Source organism: Meriones unguiculatus, chromosome 7 (genome assembly GCF_030254825.1).
Source record: "Meriones unguiculatus strain TT.TT164.6M chromosome 7, Bangor_MerUng_6.1, whole genome shotgun sequence".
In the NCBI taxonomy this organism is placed as follows: domain Eukaryota; kingdom Metazoa; phylum Chordata; class Mammalia; order Rodentia; family Muridae; genus Meriones; species Meriones unguiculatus.
The window spans coordinates 46,485,824-46,505,391 of record NC_083355.1 but is presented as its reverse complement, the minus strand read 5'-3'; the positions used below and the strand labels follow the sequence as shown (position 1 = coordinate 46,505,391).

The 19,568-nt window shown below is 51.8% G+C and overlaps 1 protein-coding gene across 2 annotated transcripts; it reads left to right on the top strand.

Annotated features, from left to right (window-relative positions):
* Positions 1–4,212: 4,212 nt before the first annotated feature.
* P2rx1 (purinergic receptor P2X 1) lies at positions 4,213–18,862 on the top strand. 2 transcript variants are annotated; one of them, XM_021654629.2, is made up of 12 exons: positions 4,213–4,593; positions 12,032–12,179; positions 12,407–12,478; positions 12,851–12,920; positions 13,094–13,190; positions 13,478–13,558; positions 13,797–13,938; positions 16,149–16,276; positions 16,601–16,691; positions 17,054–17,119; positions 17,492–17,593; positions 17,737–18,862. In XM_021654629.2, the coding sequence occupies exons 1-12, from the start codon at positions 4,457–4,459 to the stop codon at positions 17,800–17,802; spliced, it is 1,200 nt and encodes a 399-aa protein (XP_021510304.1). In that variant the 5' UTR covers positions 4,213–4,456; the 3' UTR covers positions 17,803–18,862. The 2 variants fall into 2 exon arrangements, with proteins under 2 accessions (XP_021510304.1, XP_060243322.1); XM_060387339.1 differs by lacking the exon at positions 12,407–12,478 and having other exon boundaries at positions 17,737–18,861.
* The last annotated feature ends 706 nt before the right edge of the window (positions 18,863–19,568 follow it).

Genomic DNA, 19,568 nt, shown 5'->3' with positions numbered 1-19,568 from the left:
TCTCTCTGGCTCCAAGGTAGCAGCTGCCAAGATGCCCCAGGGTCCCCTTGCTTCTCTGGAAACCAAACTTTTGTGCTCTCCAAGCCCCCTATGCAGGGGGTGGGGGCAAGTTGGGGCTGTGTTATGAAACATGGAAGAGAAAAATGAACAGCAGAACAGAGCAAGGAACACAGGCATCCAGAGACCTGAGCCCAAAGGCCAGGCACTTTGCCATTCTAGGTCTACAGTTGATGAATCACCCATGGTATGTTTCTACAATAGAAAACCTTCAGCCACAAAGAGGCACGAAGGACCAACACAAACAGCTACATAGATAGCTTGAAATCATTGTGATATGTCAGCCATGGTGGTGCACATCTAAATCCTTAGCACTGGGGTGGCTAGCTCAGGAGAATTGTACCAAAGGTCTGGGCAAGCCTGGGCTACATATGAAATCCTATCTCAAGTAAATAATCATTGTGTTGAATGAAAGAGGCCAGATACAAATAGAGCTCATCCTATATGCTTCCATCTCCATGGAGTTCTACAAAAGGCAGGACAAATATAAATGACAGCAGATCAGTGCTTGCTAGACCTAGGTGCTGGGGAAAGAGTGAATACAAAGGGGCAGGAGGCGCCGGCTGTATGGTACACATCTTTAATCCCAGCGCTGAGGAGGCAGAGGCAGGAGAATCTCTGAGTCTGAGACTAGCCAGATCTACAGAGTGAGCTCCAGGACAACCAGTGCTACACAGAGACACTGTCTTGAAAAGCTAAAGTGGGAGGGGTTAGAAGAGGTCCTCCAAGAATGATGATTCAGGGAGAGTAGCTACATGTATTTGCCAGCAGTCATCCAACTGTCAAAAGTGGAAACTTAAAAAAAAAAAGTGAACTCCACCTCAAGTTGGTTTGATTGGGGGAAAAAAGTCAGAGGTGCAGCTTACCTGGTGGGGTGCCCCCCAGCATGCATAACACCTGGGGCTTGATTTCCATCTGTGCATTAACCGCACTTGGTGCTACAAGTCCATAATCCCAGCACTTGGAAAGTGGAGGCAGGAGGATTTAAAACTCAAGGCCGCTCCCCACTACATGGCAAGTGCAAGGTCAGCCTGGAATACGTGAGAGGAGAGGCAAGTGGCCCTGTGCTGCCTACGGCTGCAGAGGACCACAGCCGTGAGAACTGATGAAGAGATGAGCCTCTTGAGCGAGTGCTTAGTGTTGGGTAGAGGGGCCTATGACAGCCAGAAGCCCCTTTACTACTTGACAGAAGGGGTCTGTGGAGAATGATCCAGAAAGAATGGAGATGGACTATAGACCATGATGCCTTGGGCACTGAGGGACAGGCGCCAGCCCAGTCATGGTTGACAGCAGGAGGGAAGAGGTCTGGAAAATCCAGACAATGGAAGAAGCCAGGCCTGGGGCCATGGCTGGTACCCAGCCTTCTCCATAGACCTCCCTTGACTGTTAGATCAAGAGCTCTGTTCTAACAATCATAGGGGGCTGTTGGGTGTTGGGGTGACCCCCCGAAGACAGCAGGATAGGCCCATATGGTATGGGAGTTAGACTGCCAGGGATAAGCTTTTGGGACCCTGAGTAGGTAAGGAGACAAATTGGAGTAAATGCTACCCACCCCTTTATGGGCTCAGGCTGCCCTCCAGGCCTGGGCAGTGGCTCCAGGATGGGCACTGACCCCCTCCATACTCACACAGCAGCTAAATTTAGCCAAGCAGGGGAGGCTGTCCTGGGACCCAGTCCTTGGCAGCAAGGCCATGTCTCCCTACAAGGCCCGGCCCAGAACTGGAGCTGGCCACCCAGCCTTTGGGCTTATAAGGCAGGCCTGGCAGATCTCAAGTGCTGGAGTCTTTGGGTGGGACCTGGGCCAAACCCTTAGACTTTGGGGAGCCTCTCTTCCAGCCACAAGCAAACTCGAGAACTACTTGTTCCATGACCTTTGACCATGTGTTCAACTTCCAGAGCCTTGGTTTCTGCATCTGTCTAATGGGCATTCTAATACCTACTTTAGAGAGCCAAAGTAAAGAAAAGGCTGATGAGCACCATTGTGTGGAATCTGACGTCTGTTCTATCCACCTGTGCTAATAAAGCCTGCAGCACAAAGATGTCTGTCCCTAAGAGTGAACCATGTGTGCGTGTGTGTGCGCGTGTGCAGGCCGCAGGTCAACATGAAATGTCTTCTTCAATGGCTCTCCACCTTATGTTTTGAAACAGGGCTTTTCATTGAACCTAGAGCTCACAGATTGGCCAATGGTAGGAATCTGCCTATCTCCACCAGTCCAGTGTTGGGGTACAGATGCATGCCGCTGAGCCTCATAAATGCTGGGGCTCCAAACTTGGGTCCTCATGCACCCACCAAGCCATCCTATAGTCTTTTGTGATTGGCTTACTTTTGCAGGGTTACTATCAAGAAGAGAAAGTTGTCTTTGGTCCCACCTTGGGTCTTCTAGTACATTCAAATGGTCCTCTCTGCCATGTTTCCTGAGTGCTAGGGCTGACGCCAGGCTGCAGAGGCAGGTCTGATGGTCTACCTAACAAGCTATAAACCTTGCTTCTTGTGGATGGGATGATAAGGAAGAGGAAGAAGGAGAATGGGAGGTGGAAGAGAGAAAGTAAGAGGGAAGAGGATGGAGAGAAAGAAGAGAAGGAGGAAGAAAGAGAAGGAAAGGGGAGGAGGTAGGGGGCCCTGGGGAAGGAAGATGAGGAGGGTGGGAGAAGGTGGCTGTGGAATGAGGCGGCATGATGGACAATGACGCCTTCTCTTCCTGTCTTCTCTCCATCCTTTCTCTTCTCTTTTATCTGGATGACTCTCAGCACCCACCTACCCCTATCACAAGCTCGCCTTCTCTGGGGCCCCTTGTTCCAACAGCTGGATATGAAATTAGTTGGGAGAGGGACAGGCCCTTTTATTTGGAGTCAAGACAAGGTGAAGGAGCAGCTCTGTCTCCTTTGGAAGAAAGTGAAGGATGTGGTTCTCACCACCCCAATATGGCATCAGGCAGTTGAATTTCTACTATAATGTCAGTGACGGTGAGTGAGTGAGTGTGTGTATGTGAATGTGTATGAGTGCGTGTGGATGCATATGTGTGAGTGTATGAAGGTGTGTGTGCATGTGTGTGAGTGTGTGTGAGTGTATGTTTTCCATCCAAGAGGGAGGGACTGGTCCTAAGTGCTGGGAGGGGACATGAGAAAGCAGATCTGCTTGCAAAGCGGTTGGTGCCCTGTCCAGGGCCCAGGGCCGTTTGCTCCTTGCTAGAAGCTCATGAGGAAGAAGACTCCTTATCAGCACTCAGGCTAGGTCAGCTTGTTCTGGGGTGCAGGGCAGTGAAGGCTACCAAGGCCTGTGCTTCAGGATGGTTCTTCCAGTAGACTCAGAGTGAGATTGCTCCCCTCTGAGCCTTGGGGTACAGTGTAAACCAACCTCAGATCTGATTCTTGGGATCCATGTGCTCAGTGTCTGGGTTACTACTGAGGAAGGCATTGAACCTGAACCCCTAACTCAACCGTGGTTTCAAGTTCTCTGTCCCTGGGGTTTCTGGCACCCATCCTCCAAGGACTTCACTCTGTCCCACTTTGCAGGAAGCAGACTTAGAGAGGCCAGGCAATGTCCCAAAGCCCTCAGCAAGTGGCAAAACTGCATAATCTTAAGCTTTCCCAGCTGGGTCTTGGGACTCCCTAGGGATATGCGACCCTAGTCTTGTCTGGGTATTTATCTCCTTGCTCCTTCCGGTGTCAGGGATGGGATGGGATGGTGTCAGGAGGTTCTGTCAAGCAGGTCAGATGGAGGGAGAGCAAGGCTGTGGATGGAGAAGCCAGCCTGACGCTTGGATTTGAAGGGACTGGTGGGCAGGAGGTGTCCGAGGGCAGCTCTAGGCTACGACTCTTGGCATCTGCTTCTGTCCATTTCCCTACAGGTCCCCAGAGTTGCCTCCTCTGAAACTGAGACTGTGAGGGTGGGATGGAGGTAGGGCTCTGAGGGGTTTCATCTCAAGCCCCGGCTAGACACCCCAGTTCTGTCCTGTCAGGTTCCTGGAAAGGGGGTAGCCAGTAGCTTTATCTCTGCCCCTGTGACTGGAGGCCATGGTGGTTTCCGGCCAGCAGCTCCTGTTTCCGGAGGCCCAGCAGAGCCCAGACGGAGCCGAGAGGAGCAGTGGGCTGGGCCTGGGTGGCCCCACTGGCTCCGCCTCTGTCTATCTTTGGGAATTTATTTCACGGGCACCACTGGCTGGGTACTCCACTGCCTGCCAGCAGCCAAAAGCTGTTCTGATCACCCAGGTTTCCCTCCCAACCCAGAGCCTCCAACTAACCCGGCCTCCTGGCCTCCAGCCCCACCTGGCCTGCTCTGCTCTTACGGGGCTTGGAAGCCTCCAGTTACTGCACTGCTACAGTTGTAGAGGTAGATGCTGGCCCACCCTTGGCCACAGAGGCCTTGCGGGGCTCATTTCTGAGCCCCTCCTGGCCCACCATGGCTCGGCGGCTGCAGGACGAGCTGTCAGCCTTCTTCTTTGAATATGATACTCCCCGGATGGTGCTGGTGCGGAACAAGAAGGTGGGAGTCATTTTCCGTCTGATCCAGTTGGTGGTTCTGGTCTACGTCATTGGGTGAGTGGAAGTCCCCTCCTCACCACCTTTGGGCTCCAATTTTCTACTTGGGTCAGTCCTCTGAGTTCTGGGGTACTGAGGAGCCCCTTGTCCCTCTGTGCTCTGGAGAGCCCTCCTAGTGAGCCTTCGTGTTATTAAGAAGGAAGAGGCCCCGTTAACCTACACTGTCAAGATGGAGACACCAAGGCAGCATGGGACACAGTGCTATGGGTGAACAAGAAAGAACACTATTGTAGGTCCTAAGGAAGTGACTTTGTGAGTCAGTGGTGCTCGCTCAAAAGTGCCTTCACCTCTGGCTTCCCACATGCAGCTACTGAGACAAAGCAACACCCCACTTTACTAGCCATAGGACAGGCTCTACTCCAGCCTCTCCAGTCTGAATGAAGGACAGCCTGGGGTATCTGGACCCTGGCAGCTGAAAGCCCTTGGGTTCTGAACACTCAGCATCTAGATGGAGGCATGAAGCAGGAAATAGTCTCCATTCCCAAGGGTGACATCTCCTTTCTCTGCACAGGTCTCCTTCAGCCAACTGGCTAGCCTGGGAACCATGCAAAGGCCATATCTTAAAGTTCAGTCTGGTTTTCCTGGAAGCTAATAGGCCAGGCAGGATCTTGCATGTGCATGTGTGTTGTGTGGGCTAACATGGTGTCATGTGAATTTACCTGTGTCCTTCCCGTGTCCTATATATGTATCTATTGCCAGATGTCCGTCTATTTGTTTGCTGGACACACAGCATATGGCTGTGTGTCTGTCTGCCCTGGGTCTGGGGTAGCTGGGTGCCTGGAGTGTCACAAGTAAGGAGCATGTTTCCTCACAGTCATGCTGAAAACAGCTCCTAGGTGCCCTGGAGTCACCAGAAGAGATGGGTTCTGATGGGAGCCAGCACTCTGGCCCAACTGTGCTGTGTGGTTCTGAAGGTACATTCTCGTTTGGGGGACTGGTCCCCTGAGATTTGGAGCTGATCAGATGCAGCCAAGGCCAGGCCCCTTGTGCAGCCTTTCAAGCTCTGTCTCCATTACTCAGAAATCAATTTGAGCTTAGGAGGAAAACTAAGACCCAGAGGGGAGCCCTGGAATTTCCGGATCACAAGGCAAATCAGCCCTATGCCTTCGCTCTGCTTCCCACCCCCAAAAGGTTTCTTCATGGGCAGCGATGGCTACATGTTGAGCACGAGGGGACCTTAAGAGCCCACTGAGGAACTACAACACAACTGAGTTGTAGTTCCTTCAGGAAAGGAGAAGTCACTACTCAGACCTAGGCTGTTTTTCACACAGGGAGGCCAAAAAGATGGTGCCTACTGTGTCTTCAGAACGATGGTTGTGAGCAGTTCCCTGTTATCACACAGTCTACCCACCCCGGCCCTACTGCAGAATGAGTCTCAACTGCCCCAGCCCTAATACATACCTCCCCTGACAGGAACCTCACCTCTTCCCGCTTTCCTTTCTTCTGGCCCAGAATAGTACATCAGTTTCAAATGCTGGTGTGAGGGTGAGGGCATCAGAGGTGAGGGATGGAACTAGTCTCACCAAAATGCCCAAATAATACAACAGAGCCAAAGGCAAGGTCTTCAGCCTTTCCTGCTCACTGGGGGCTCTCACTAGCTCAAGCTGTGGCTCCTACTGTCTCTGTCGCCCCCATCTGGTCACTGCTAAGGCTCCCAGAGCCTTGGCAAAGTTTTGCCATTGTCACACAGGACAGAGGTGGAAGAGGACTGTGAAGGGAAGGGCTTTGCTCTAAGGATCCTTCTCTTTCCTAGATAATTGTCCAGGTGTCTGGTCCTGTGGGTGCTGCAGAGAAGATGGGTGCAGGGACAAAGAAGTCAGTCTCTGGGCACCAGACACAGTGAAGCCACGTTGGAGATGGGCAACATGGAGAGGGAAATTGACAGAAAGACAAGCATCAGAATACAGTTCTGATGGAAGAGGCCTGAGATTTAGGAAGACAGACAGACAGACAGACAGACAGACAGACAGATGGACAGGAACATAAAGAAAGACAGACAGTCTTGGCTGAGATGCCAAGACCTGGAACAGCCTCAGAGGAGAGACGCTTAGGCTATGGTCTCTCTTGGTCATGTTCTTCCTGTCCGTCCAAGGCAAGTGAGGGAAGAAACTCTGAAAGGTGGAGCCTCTGCGGGCCCAGATTAAAGCGAGGCCACAGGTGGAATGCTCTTGTTGGTGGGCTGGGCCCTGAGACAGACTTGTCTAGGCCCTCCTGCTGGAAAGCAGACAGGACGTAGGGAACAAACCCTGTTGGATGAGTTTAAGTGGGCCAGACGGGCCCAGTATGGAGGTGCACGTTTAACTCCAGCACTCTGGAGGCAGAGGCAGAGGCAAGTGGATCTCTGTGAGTGTGAGGCCAGCTTGCTTTACATAATGAGTTCTAAGACTCTAAGGCAGCCAAAGCTACATGGTGGGACCCAGTCAGAAAAATAAATAAATATATATATATATATATATGATCCAGTTGAATGTTTGTTTGTTTTCGAGAAAGGGTTTCTCTGTGTACTCTTGACTGTCCTGGACTTGCTTTGTAGACCAGGCTGGCCTCGAACTCACAGAGATCCACCTGCCAGAGTGTGGAATTACAGGCGCGTTTTTTTTTTGAGATAGAATCTCACTGTGCAGCCCTGATTCTTGTAGAACTCACTCTGTAGACCAGGCTAGCCTCAGTCTCACAGACACCACCTGCCTCTGCCTCCCAAAGGCTGGGACTAAGGGTGTGTGCCATCATGCCTTGCTCCAGTCACATGTTTTGTTTGGTGCCTGGAACTTGCATGATACTGACTTCAAATACTACAATATCCTCTCTTCTAATTAACTTGTCTTTCACTTATTTGAGGATAGAGATCAGATACAGGGCCTTGAGCTTACTAAGCACACGCTCTACCACTGAGCTATTCCTTAGTCTTAGTTATTTAAAAAAAAAACAACAAATTACACACACACACACACACACACACACACACACACACACACCACAATTTACCTGTAATCCCAGCACTCAAAACCTTGAGGCAACCATATCAGGATTTCAAGGTTAGCCTGGACTACATGGTGAAATCCAAGCCAGTTTGGAGTATAGGATGATACTGTCTCAAAACAAACAAAACCTTGCAAGTCCTTTGTCCTTATTATTTACAAAATTGTATAATCGTCACTTCTAGTTACATTTCCATCACTCTTAAAAAGAAACATTGTACTGTGAGAAACATTGTCCTCACAGCTTGCTTTGCCTATTCTGGGCCTTTCCTATAAATAGAAGCACGCACCATGTGCCTTTTCCTATCTGGCTTCTTTTACTTGCCATATTGGTTGTAAAGTGTACCAGTAACCCAGTGCTTTTTATAGCTAAATAATATTCCATGTGTTGATTTATCATGTTTTGTTTATTAAGTATTAGTGGTTAGACATCTTACGTTGTTTCTTTTGGCTTCCATAAGCAACGCTGCCTTGAGTATTTGTGAAATTTGTGGTAGATTTTTTTTCTCTAAGGCATATAACTAGTACTAGGGTTGCATCAGGTGAAATGCTGTATTTAAATTTTTGAGGAACTATGGAGCTGTTTTCCAAACTGTCCTGTCACATCGGAGATACCTTCCCCAAGCATGTTACTAACCTCTCTTGTAGCTGTGACAAATTGACTGACAAAGGCAGCTGAAGGTGGAAGGGTTTGTTTTGGCTCATGCTTTGAAGATACAGTCTGCCATGATGGTGACAGCAGCTCTGGCAGCAGGAGCGTGGGGTGGCCATCTTCCTGAGACCATCAGGAAGCAGAGAGAGTGCTGACTTCCATTTGCTTTCTCCTTTGTATTCAGTTCAGCGCCCGGTGCTGTCACATTCAGGACCCGCGTCTGCGTCTCCTGCCCAGCTAAACCGTCCTTGCTGGGCAGTAGCTCAGCTGCAACAGTACTTGCATAGCATTCACAAAGCCCCAGTGCACACACGGAGCTCACCCCTGCAGTCCTAGCACTCTGCAGGTGGAGGCGGGAGTTCAAGGTCACCCTCAGCTACACAATGAGTTTGAAGTGAGCTAGGGATGTTTGAAACTTTGTCTCAAATGGATCAAACAATAGAGGCAACTTCCTCTAAAAAAAAATTAGCTTGTTGCTTTTGATTCAGCCTCATTCAAGTTCTCAGGACAGAGGCAGAACGAGGTCAGGTTCTTTGCTAGTATATAGCATGAATGACCCGGATGGCCCAGTTCTCAAAGGAGCTTTTGTTCCCTGTGAGACCTCACGATCTGAGCCTCCACTGGCTGCATTTCTCTTAGCATTCTTATTGTCTAACTTCCCACCAGAATGGCCTATTAAGCTCTGCTTGCAGCATGCAAGGACTTCTCCAGTCCACAGTTACAAACACTTCCAGAGACCAGTTTCAAAGGTCTGAGTGTATATGATCAGGCCCATCAAAGCAATGGCTCCCACCCCTCAGCACCCGGATCTGTACTAGGAGGGTCCTTCGCAGGAACTGCGCTGACAGAATGTATGTGTGGCACAGAAGAGGAGTCACTAGATTGACCATACAAAAGACATGGGCCAGGTGTCTTAACAATGGCTGCCCGAGAGGCTGCGAGCCTGGGAGCTGATAGCCCATGAAGCTGGAGGCCCCCGTATGGCACTGGAGGCCTGGAAGATTCCTGGAGAGTCATTAATTCTTGCTGCACAGTGGAAGACCAAAGAAGCTGGGCTCTGCAGTCAGTGGAGGATGCCACTGCAGCAGACACACACTCCAGGAGGAGCTGAGGGCAGGACAGCCACACTGTTTTGTTTCTGACACCAAAGGCGCTGCTCACTCTCAGTTACCTTTCCCTCTCGGTTAACCCTCTGTGGACATGTCCTGAGATGAGCCTCCTAGTGACTCTGGGTACAATTGAGCTGACAATATTAACCAGCACACAAGCAACCAGAGATGCAGACATCTGTACAGGCTCCACGAGGGCAGGCTCTTGGATTTTGCTCACTTCTGTGGTTTTAGTGTCAAGAACTATGCTCTCCCAGAACATGGGCTTGATACTTACATGTTTGTCGAACAGCTAACTCAATGTTGTAGGAGTGGGCCACAAATGTGCAGGCAGACCCCGAGACACTACTACGTGTGACAGCTCTCAGAGCCCTGCCCTGCTGACAATGGAGGCCAAGGGAGTGGAAATTTGATGATTTTCATGTGTCCACTCACAGCAGGCACTTTGCTAATTTACTAAGAGAGAGCTCATGGAGCTATCTCCAGGTGATTACCAAGATGCTGTTGTCTGTGTGCCCAGCCTGAGTGCACAGCCTCATTAAGGATTTGCTGGGCGAGCAGTTCCTTTGGGGCAGGAGCAGCCTCTGTTTTCCTGAGAGTCAGGACTCACAGACTTTAGCCTCTAGCCTGAAGCCATACATCTGGCAAAAGGCAGGTCTAGTACTTAAACATGGGCCACTTCATTGTGTGTCCTCCTCCCAGGGATTATTAGAGAAGGGAACCCCAGCGGGGGTAGAGAGACCAGCAAGGGTCATTCCTGGAAGGGAGAGAGGGGAAGATACATCAGTGTCTTTGACCTCGGACCTCTTTGATGGCATTCCCAGGGTGGTAACCATAAGGCCAGGCCAAGGCATGGCTTTGGGAAAGATGGCTGAGCAGTCAAGAGTGTGTACCACTCTTGCAGAGAATCTGAGTTCCTTTCCCAGCTCCTACACCAGGCAGGCAGCTCACACTCACCTCTAATTCTGGCTCCACAGGATTCAGTGCCTTCTCTTGGTCTTCATGGTTATCATAGTTACTGTTCAAACACACACACACAAAGAGAGAGAGAGAGAGAGAGAGACAGAGACAGAGACAGAGACAGAGACAGAGATAGAGACAGAGACGTAAAAATGAAAAAATTTAAAAAGGCATAGCTTTGGAATAGCAGAACCCAGACCTTTGTTAGGACTCACCTGTTGCTATTTTCAGCCTGCAGGGGGCAGCAGTGACCACATGTAGGCTTGGAAGAGGGCTAAATTCCAATGTAAGGTTCTAGTGCAGGCTTCTGAAGGGAGAGGATTAAAATAGCGACAAGACAGTGGTCCAGCTGCTTCCCTGAAGGCCAGGACAGGGGAATGACAATGATTCTGTAACTGAGGCTTGGAGAATCCTGTCCCCAGAGCAGATGACTCTGAGCTCTTTGTCTAGGTAAGGTAAAGGATGGAGGGAGCACAGTGCACACCTAGTCTTCTTCCTGCAGAGGGTCATGTACAATGAGCAACACACCCTGAATCTACAGTCTCTTCTAAAGGAAGTGGCTGTCCGTGGAGAGAAGTGAGATACAACACTCCCAGTGTAAGCAACAGAAACGAAATCTAAGTTAGTTCACACAACAGAAGAGACTTCATTAGCTCATATCCGGAAAGTTGTATTTTTCCAGCAACATGGTCAGGAGTCTGGTCATCTTCATTTCCTGGTTCCATCCTTGGGCTGGTGCTTGGGGATGGCAAAAATGGCTAATGGCAGTGCTGGTGTCCCAGCTGTCCTGGTTAGCCACCCAGCACAGAGAAACTTTCTTTCCTAGTATATCCCAGGGGGAGAAGAGGGGTGGGGTGGGGATCTGGCTTTGCTACTCATAACTTTTGCCAGAAGGGCGGGACATTGCTCGGCAAGGCTTTGCCGTGCTGCCATCCCTGGGAGTGAGGTCAGTCCATCTGAACCTCCTGGGTGAACCGTAAGCCACTCACACAACAGCTTGGGGGAGAAGGCTGGATGCCGCAGGCACGGTGGGGGGGGGGCAGGCAGCTTCAGAAGAACCCAGACCTTTGCTGGGTTTCACCTGCTTCTATTTGAGTCTTACAGGGGCAGCCCCATGTGCTGGCTTCCTTTCTCTTTTCCACTGTTGCCTCCCCGCTTTCTAGGGAGTAATGACAAATGATTTACAGTTTGCTAGGTGCCAGCCAGCATCCTAAGCAACTTCTCTGCATTAACTCGCTTAACATAAACAAGTACTAATGTTCTTCCTGTTTTATAGAGGAAGAATCCAGTTCAAACCTCATGGCACTGGGGAGTAGGGTGGGGTGGCAAAGCCAGTCTCCTGGGCAGTCCTCATACTTTGCTGTCGTGTGGAAAGAAACAGGATGTTGGGAGGGAGGAGTGGGGTCAGAGCTTGCTAGCTGGCCCTGGCAAGCAGCTCTTGGAGAAGGACTAGGAGGGATGACAGTCAGTAGGGGCATGGATTGTTTTCCTTCTTGGCATAGCTGGAGTGGTGGGAAATTAGGCACATGCCAGCAGGGGCAGCAGGCAAGGCTGTCATGACTCCAGCCTGGGAAACTGCTTGAGAACCAAAGAGGCTCAGAAAGTATTTGAGATGGACAAGCGGAGGTCCAGAGGATGCCAGAAAAGACAGAAGCCCTCACAGTTTGCATCATTGGATGTCCTGCCCAATGTTGCACAAGAACCCTAACTCACCCATCTCCCCTGGCCCTTGGCAGGTGGGTGTTCGTCTATGAGAAGGGATACCAGACCTCAAGCGGCCTCATCAGCAGCGTGTCAGTGAAGCTCAAGGGCCTGGCTGTGACCCAGCTTCAGGGCATGGGCCCCCAGGTCTGGGACGTGGCTGACTATGTCTTCCCAGCACAGGTGAGCTGGCTCAGGGCTTTGCCATCCTTCCTCCCATAAGCCCTGGCTCAAAGCTCCCTGGGGAAGCAGCCCAGCTTCCTGCTCTCCGGGCCCCAGTCTCCCTTACTAGTCTTCATGGGATGTAGTGTCTGCTGGGTGTCAGGTGGGTTCCAGAGCCCTGCTGGGGCAGTTTAGGTTCTTAGAGCTGCTCTACCAACTCTTGTCATCTCCCTGCCCTTCATTTCCAGGGGGACAGTTCCTTTGTAGTTATGACCAATTTCATCATGACCCCTCAGCAGGCTCAAGGCCATTGTGCAGAGGTGAGGATTCCGCCCTTCTTCTGGACCACAGGGGAGATAACATAATAGAATCCCCTTGCGCCTTGGTGGGGATGTGAAATGTTTTTATGAAGTTTTTATGCAACGTTGGACAGAGTCATACAAAATAACCTCAGCCATTGTAGTGTTATTGTTGGGTACCTCTTCAACCCAATATCCAGTCCCCTGCCAGGGGACACTGGCACTCAGCAGCTGAGCAGAAACCTAGGATAACTGTGAGAGGAGGGTGTGAACAGGACTCTCCCACAGAATATGAGGTTTTGCTCCATGTCTACACTGAGGCCCTGGGGGCAGGAAAGGGTCCTCTTAGAGCCACATCACAGGGCCTGGACCAGCAGCTCTCCTCTCCCCCAGAACCCAGAAGGTGGCATATGCCAGAATGACAATGGCTGCACTCCAGGAAAAGCAGAAAGGAAAGCCCAAGGTAAGACCAGCCCCTTCCTGTCAACTCCACAGCCACCTTGCCTGTGTCTGCCTCTCTGTACCCCACATCCCACCAAGCTGTTCTCCACCAAGACAGTTTGTTCTGGCTTTCTGTTACCATGCTACAAAAGTCCAGAGTGAGGTGGGAACGCAGAGGTCCCTCCCTTGCCACAGGTATCCGCACGGGCAACTGTGTGCCCTTCAATGGCACTGTGAAGACGTGTGAGATCTTTGGCTGGTGCCCAGTGGAGGTGGATGACAAGATCCCAAGGTAACTGATGTCCTTCCCTTCCAGGGGACTAGAGACAGGGTTCTGACCCACAGACACCCGGATCTGCCAAGATTGGGTCCTATCCCACCCCTCACCCTAGCCACATGGCCTAGGCCATAGAGTCTCCCTGGCCTAGTGCCTAGAAGCCCTGCCCCATGTGCAGCGTGGCTGCTGCAGCTCCACCACACGTCGGTGCCCTCTGTAGAAGCCCTGCGCCCCACGCCCTAACAAGCGGGGCATGGACGCACTCTCGGGGAGAGTCGCTGAGTGACTGCTGTTTCTCCCAGCCCTGCTCTGCTCCAAGAGGCTGAGAACTTCACCCTCTTCATCAAAAACAGCATCAGCTTTCCACGCTTCAAGGTCAACAGGTTCGTGGGAAAGGAGGGCAGAGGTGCAGGTGGCTTGAAGCAGCTGCCACTGTTCTCAACACATTGTCTCCCTCCAACTCCGCTGCTGCCTTCTGAGACAGCAGCCCCAGCCGACCTCCTGGAGGGCGGACTTCTCTGGAGGAGTGATATCCTAGAGTTCCTGAGGGTTGCAAGTGCTGGGAGTGGAGTGAACACCCTCCCAGCTGGCACATGGCTGCTACCCATGCCCTCCTCACAGGCGCAACCTGGTGGAGGAGGTGAACGGCACCTATATGAAGAAGTGCCTCTATGACAAGACTCTACACCCACTGTGCCCAGTCTTCAACCTTGGCTATGTGGTGCGGGAGTCAGGCCAGGACTTCCGCAGCCTGGCCGAGAAGGTATGGATGGGATGGGGTGGCGCCAGCAAGGAGGGTACAGTTGCCCCATTCTGCCTCTCAAACCTCCCTGGCGCAGGCCAAGTGTGTGTCCCCTAGTACCAGAGTCCCTGAGAGTCCTCTGCAGAGATGTGGGCAAACAGCGTCACTTGGGTGTTCAATGGTTCCTCCCCCTCCCTCCCTCCCTTCCTCCCTCCCCCCTCCTTCTCTTTACCATCTCCCTCCATCACTCTCTTGCACTTTTTTTTGTTGTTTGGAGTCAGGTCTCCCTACGTAGCTTACATTGGCCTCAAACTCCTAAGCCTCCTGTATCCATCTACATAATGAAGAGTATAGGTGTGTGTCACTACACTCCGTTTATTTTGTAATTTTTTTTTTTCTGCTAACACTGAGCTGTACTATGGCCTAAAACCAGTGTGCTGCTTTGTTTTTTCCCATGGTGAGGATGGAACCCAGGGTTTCACATGTCCCCTGGGTTCCAAGACCACAGTCCCTTTGTAAGGCAGTAAGGAGATGCAGCCTCCGTTCAGATCCCAGCCAGAGTGTGCCCCGATGGGTCTCAAGTTCAGCGTGTCTGAGAATCACCACTGAGTCACTGCTCACTATTCCTTCCCATGGGGTGCTGTGAGGACCCCGCGAGCACGCACCTGCTGGTTAGCACTTCAGCTCTGCCTGGCGAGGGTGACCCTACACCCTCCTCTTCCTGGCCTCCCTGGGCTTGCTCCTTCAGCTGCCTATGTGGGGTTGGCCAACGAGGCCCACTCATGACACCCAGGGTATGACAGAGGCCTGCAGGTATTTGCTGTCAAGAGCCACATGGAGGTAGACGCAGCCAGTGGAGAACTGTAGGTGTTCAAGCCTTGGTTTGCTTGACCCTGTAGGGCCGGCCACGACTTACAACCCACCTGTTTCTAGAACCCATGCCTGCCCTCATCCACTGAAAGTGTCTGGATCTCTGTTCCCGGCTCCCTGCTGAGCGCTCAGCCTCCCTGCCCACTTCTCGGATCACCTCTCCACTCTCAGCCTGAGCCACCCACCTACCCTGTTCCATGCCTCGCTTCACTTTCGGAGGTGTTTTCTTCCCGGACTTAACAGGCCACTCTGGCGCAAAGGCTGCTTGCTGTCTCCCTGTGACTTGAACCAGGAGCTGAGAAACAGTGATGAGAGCCAGATGGCTCTGTCAGTCTTAGAGGAAAGACGTCAATAACAATACACAGAATACACATATGAGAAGCCAGGGGTGTTCGCAGCACACAGGAGGCAGAAGCGGGAGGATCAGGAGTTCCAGGCCACCCTAGGCTACACAGTAATATCTAGTCTCACAAAACTAAGAAACTGGAGTGGTGGCTCAGCAGCTAAAAGCACTTGCTGTCCTTCCAGAGGACCCAGCTTTAGATCCCACCACCTGTATCAAGTGGTCCACAGCCACCTGTACCTCCAGCTCCAGAGGACCCAATGACTTCTTCTGAGCTTTGCAAGCACTCCTACACACGGCAGACATTCACACAGATACACGCACATGTAAACTTAAACAACACACACACAACAAAGAACAGTCAACAACCAAGCGAGTAAAACCAAAAAGTGGCAAATGGCCAAAAAGCAACCCTGGGCTTTGTTTAGAAGAGAATAATAACAAAGGACATATTTTAGACTGGGTCGGTGGTCAGGGAAGCCTTCAGGGCAAATGGCGAGTTAATGAGGAAGAGCCAGGTTTGTGAAAGAAGAGCGTGTGCCAAAGGCCTGGGGTAGGAAGAGTTTGGTATATTCTAGAAATGATCACTCAGGATTGGGAGGTGAGAGCAGAGCGGGTGACGGACCTTCAACAGGCTCCCAGCGCCCCTTCTCAAATAAAGACCATCTCCTCTCCTCGGTGGTCATGTGGGAACGAGGTAGCCAAGTTGGTGGAGGTGCTTGGTTGAAGGGCTCATAATTTGAACTTAGTTCCTGGTCCCACATGGTAGAAGGAGGGAGCCCGCTCTTGCAAATTGTCCTCTGACCTCCCCAGTTCTACTGCACACAGTATGGATCTACACAGAGAATAACGTAAAACAATTTTCAAAGTAGAGCAGCCACATCTATAAGATGGTTTTTGCTGTTGGTTGATTGTTGTTTGTTTTTTTCTCATGAAAACTCACGAAGGCATTTTGCCAGTCTAGACAGGAGTTTTAGAATCCTGAAGCCCAGATCTTATGTGCCTGTGTCTCTGGCAGGGCGGGGTGGTTGGTATCACCATCGACTGGGAGTGTGACCTGGATTGGCACGTGCGGCACTGCAAACCCATCTACCAGTTCCATGGACTGTATGGGGAGAAAAATCTGTCTCCAGGCTTCAACTTCAGGTACCTGACAGGCCCCTGCCTAGTTCTGAAATGCCATGGTTGACAAATGTTCCCAGTGGGGACCAGAGGACCTTGGATGGCCTCTATCTTGTGTGAGTTGTCAAACAGGAAGCCAGCAAGAAACAAGACTTTAAATGCCTAAGTCCCCAGCCCTGGGTCTCCTCCCCTTGGAGGTCTGCCTGGCAGGAGTCAAGAAAGGGTTAAGTTCAGCTCTCCTGGAAGGAGGCCAGCGTTCTCCCTGAGTAATGATGGAGGGCTTCTTCCTCATGCTCTGACAAACAACAAGTTTTTGTCCCCATCTCCTGCTGTCTGCCCATCCCCCAGGTTTGCCAGGCACTTTGTGCAGAACGGAACCAACCGCCGGCACCTCTTCAAGGTGTTTGGGATTCGCTTTGACATCCTTGTGGATGGCAAGGCAAGTGTCCCATGTGAAGAATGCTGCCAAGGCACCTTCCTGCTTTGCATGTCCATAGTTATGGGCGATATGAGGTGGGAAGGGATGGGTGTGTTCAGATATCTGCTTCTAATAACCATGGACATGGGTAATGACCCTGGCTAGGCTTTAAGCCACTACCATGGCTCTTCTACCATGTCCTTGGGTCTCGGGATGCAGGACTAGTGACAAGGCCCAGGTTTACTGACCAGGAGCTGGCTCTCAGGAGAGCCAGAGCCCCTGGGCCACGGGCCAGAGCCCATGGCAATAGTTTGGAGTTGAGGTAGGAGAGCTTGACCTTTTCTAACTGGCCCCCTTCTGTTGACCTTGGGCCCTGCCACCAGGCCAGGAAGTTTGACATCATCCCTACTATGACCACCATTGGCTCTGGGATTGGCATCTTCGGAGTGGTAAGTGCTGCAGACACAGGTTTGCTGTCCCGGGTTTGGCTGCTTCTCTTCTGTGTTCAGTAGCAGAACCCCCCAACATGACCACTGCTGCCTATCATGACTGAGGCAGGGCAGCAGCTGCTTTCCTCACCAGCCCAGACCCACAGTATATCTAGGAAAACGGAGGCTTAGAGCTAAGGCAGGAGAGAGGTAGGATGGGGCTAGCTTGGTCCCAGGCAGGGCTTGCAGCACCGTATTTTGTCCTCAGGAAACTGGGGTCTGGAATGGCAGGAGTCAGCGAAGATCACAGTCAGCAGGGACCACGGCGGGACATGGAAGGCCTGTATCTGGCCCACATTCCCACCCTCCATCCTCGCCTCTTTCTGTCCTCAGGCCACGGTTCTCTGTGACCTCTTATTGCTCCACATACTGCCTAAGAGGCACTACTACAAACAGAAGAAGTTCAAGTATGCGGAGGACATGGGGCCTGGGGAGGTAAGTGAACCTCTGAACTTGAACAGGACCCTTCAAAGACCTCAAGCTTGCATGTCTGTGTTGGCAGGTGCTGTCCTGCAGGGCTTGGCACAGCAGGGCAGGGTTCCTGGGGTCTGACTTGCACTCTCATGTTGTACACACAGAGAGAACATGACCCAGCGGCCACCAGCTCTACTCTGGTCCTGCAGGAGAACATGAGGACCTCCTGACCTCAGCCTTGAGCTCTGGACTTGACTCAGTGTGTGGCTTCCAGCGAGGGTTGGTGGCTTTGAGCCAGGGCCCAGGCCACTCCCAGGGCTCCCCTGCCAGGCAGACATCAAGCTGCCCCTCATTCAGAGTGGAGACAGGCAAGGCATTGCAGTTCAGAGGTCGGGGTCCAGCTCCACACTCCCCTCCTGAGGGACGGCCCCTCCAGTTTCAACCACTCTGAGTCCATGTGGCTGCGCTCCTCACACACCTATGCCCTAGCTTTGTGCTTATGGCTCAGGCTCTCACTGTCCACCCCACAGCCTCACTTGCCTAGATGTGTGCTCTTCCACACAGTAGCCACTAGCCAGATGTGACAATTTGAACTTCAACTAATTAAAATATAATGAAAAGAGGACTTGGTTGAGCTGGTTAAGGGGACACTTTGGGCCTGAAGCTGCCGTACTGGACAGCACAGGGTGCTTTCATTGTAGAAAGTTCTGAAGGAGTTCCCTGGGAAGCTCAGCAACAGTGTGGGTGCCTGGCACACACCCCACCTCCTAAACCAGAAATACAGGCCACCTTGTGCCTGAGGCTTACGAATTGCTATCCTAGAGCACCCTGACTCTTAAGCTTCAGATCAGCCTTGGGCCAGCACCAACTGGCAGGTGTAGGTACTGAACCGGGTCTCAAAACACCCACAGCAAGTGTGTAGTGTGCTCATGTGCCACATAGGGATCCATGAACCCCCATGTGCACAGCCCGTACACATGCAGGCTTCCACCCCCACTGTGGGTTGGAACAGCTTGGGTATTGCAAGCTCAGCCATCTGAACATACCTACACCCCCAGACAGGGACATGGTCTCCACAGTGTCACCCCGGGGCGATGCTCCTTCCTGAGGGAGTCAGGCCAGACCAGCCCTTCTAGCCATGGAACCTTACTCAGCTACCTCAGGTGGGGTGTAACCTGTGAATCCTGGCACTTTGCCTGTGGCCCAGTCCCAGCTTCCACAGCCTGCCCAGGTTGGTTGGAACATGAGGGCTGAGAAGGCGAGGGATGGGACACAATAAAAGAAATGAGGCCAAATGTCTGTCTTCTTTGCTTTTTTTTCAAGTCTGTCTGAAGTTCAGTGTGCTCAGCTGCCAGGGACACAGCTGAGCTGTGAAGCTGAGGTCCTGTGGGAAGGCTGGTGAGGAGCGCCCGGGCCCAGGTGGGTCAGTGAGCTCCCAGCAGTCCCTGAGCCTTGTCTCTGAATAGGATAGGAACCAGCACTCTTTCCAATGCTGAGCAAACTCTTCTCCTGGCTGTGGGGGCAGTTAAGCACACCGGAAACAGCCTTGGAAAACAGGTTTGAGGGCTTGTTGTCCCGGGGATTTAGGGGCCCTGACACAGAAGTGAGGCTTGTGGCTGGAGAGTGGAGAAGGCTCCACGTGGGCACATTCTCCACCCTGGGCTCACAAGCCAGCCAGGGGTTCTGAGGACCGCAGTCCTGCTCTGTCTAGACCAGTCTGTCCACACAGCTTCTCATAGGGATGGATCAGTACTGTCCAATGTGGTGGCCACTTGCCAAGGGTAGCCAGTGAGCACCTAGAGTCGTATCACTTTTTAATTTTAAAACAGTGCCTTACTATGTGTCCTGGTTTGAAGCTTATGATTCTTTTGCCTCAGCCTCTCAAATGCTAGGATCACAGATATTCAGCACCACACCCAGTTCTTATTTACTTTTAATTCACAGAAGTGGCTAGCAAAGTGGACAGCACGGGCCAGTTGTTCTCTCAGACCTTGGC

What these genes read in the sequence shown, in the direction of transcription:
- P2rx1 (XM_021654629.2), top strand. Translation starts at nt 4,457, where the DNA reads ATGGCTCGGCGGCTGCAGGACGAGCTGTCAGCCTTCTTCTTTGAATAT. An exon ending in TCCGCAGCCTGGCCGAGAAG is followed by an intron (nt 13,939 to 16,148) that starts GTATGGATGGGA and finishes TGTCTCTGGCAG; the next exon opens with GGCGGGGTGGTTGGTATCAC. An exon ending in TCTCCAGGCTTCAACTTCAG is followed by an intron (nt 16,277 to 16,600) that starts GTACCTGACAGG and finishes CCCATCCCCCAG; the next exon opens with GTTTGCCAGGCACTTTGTGC.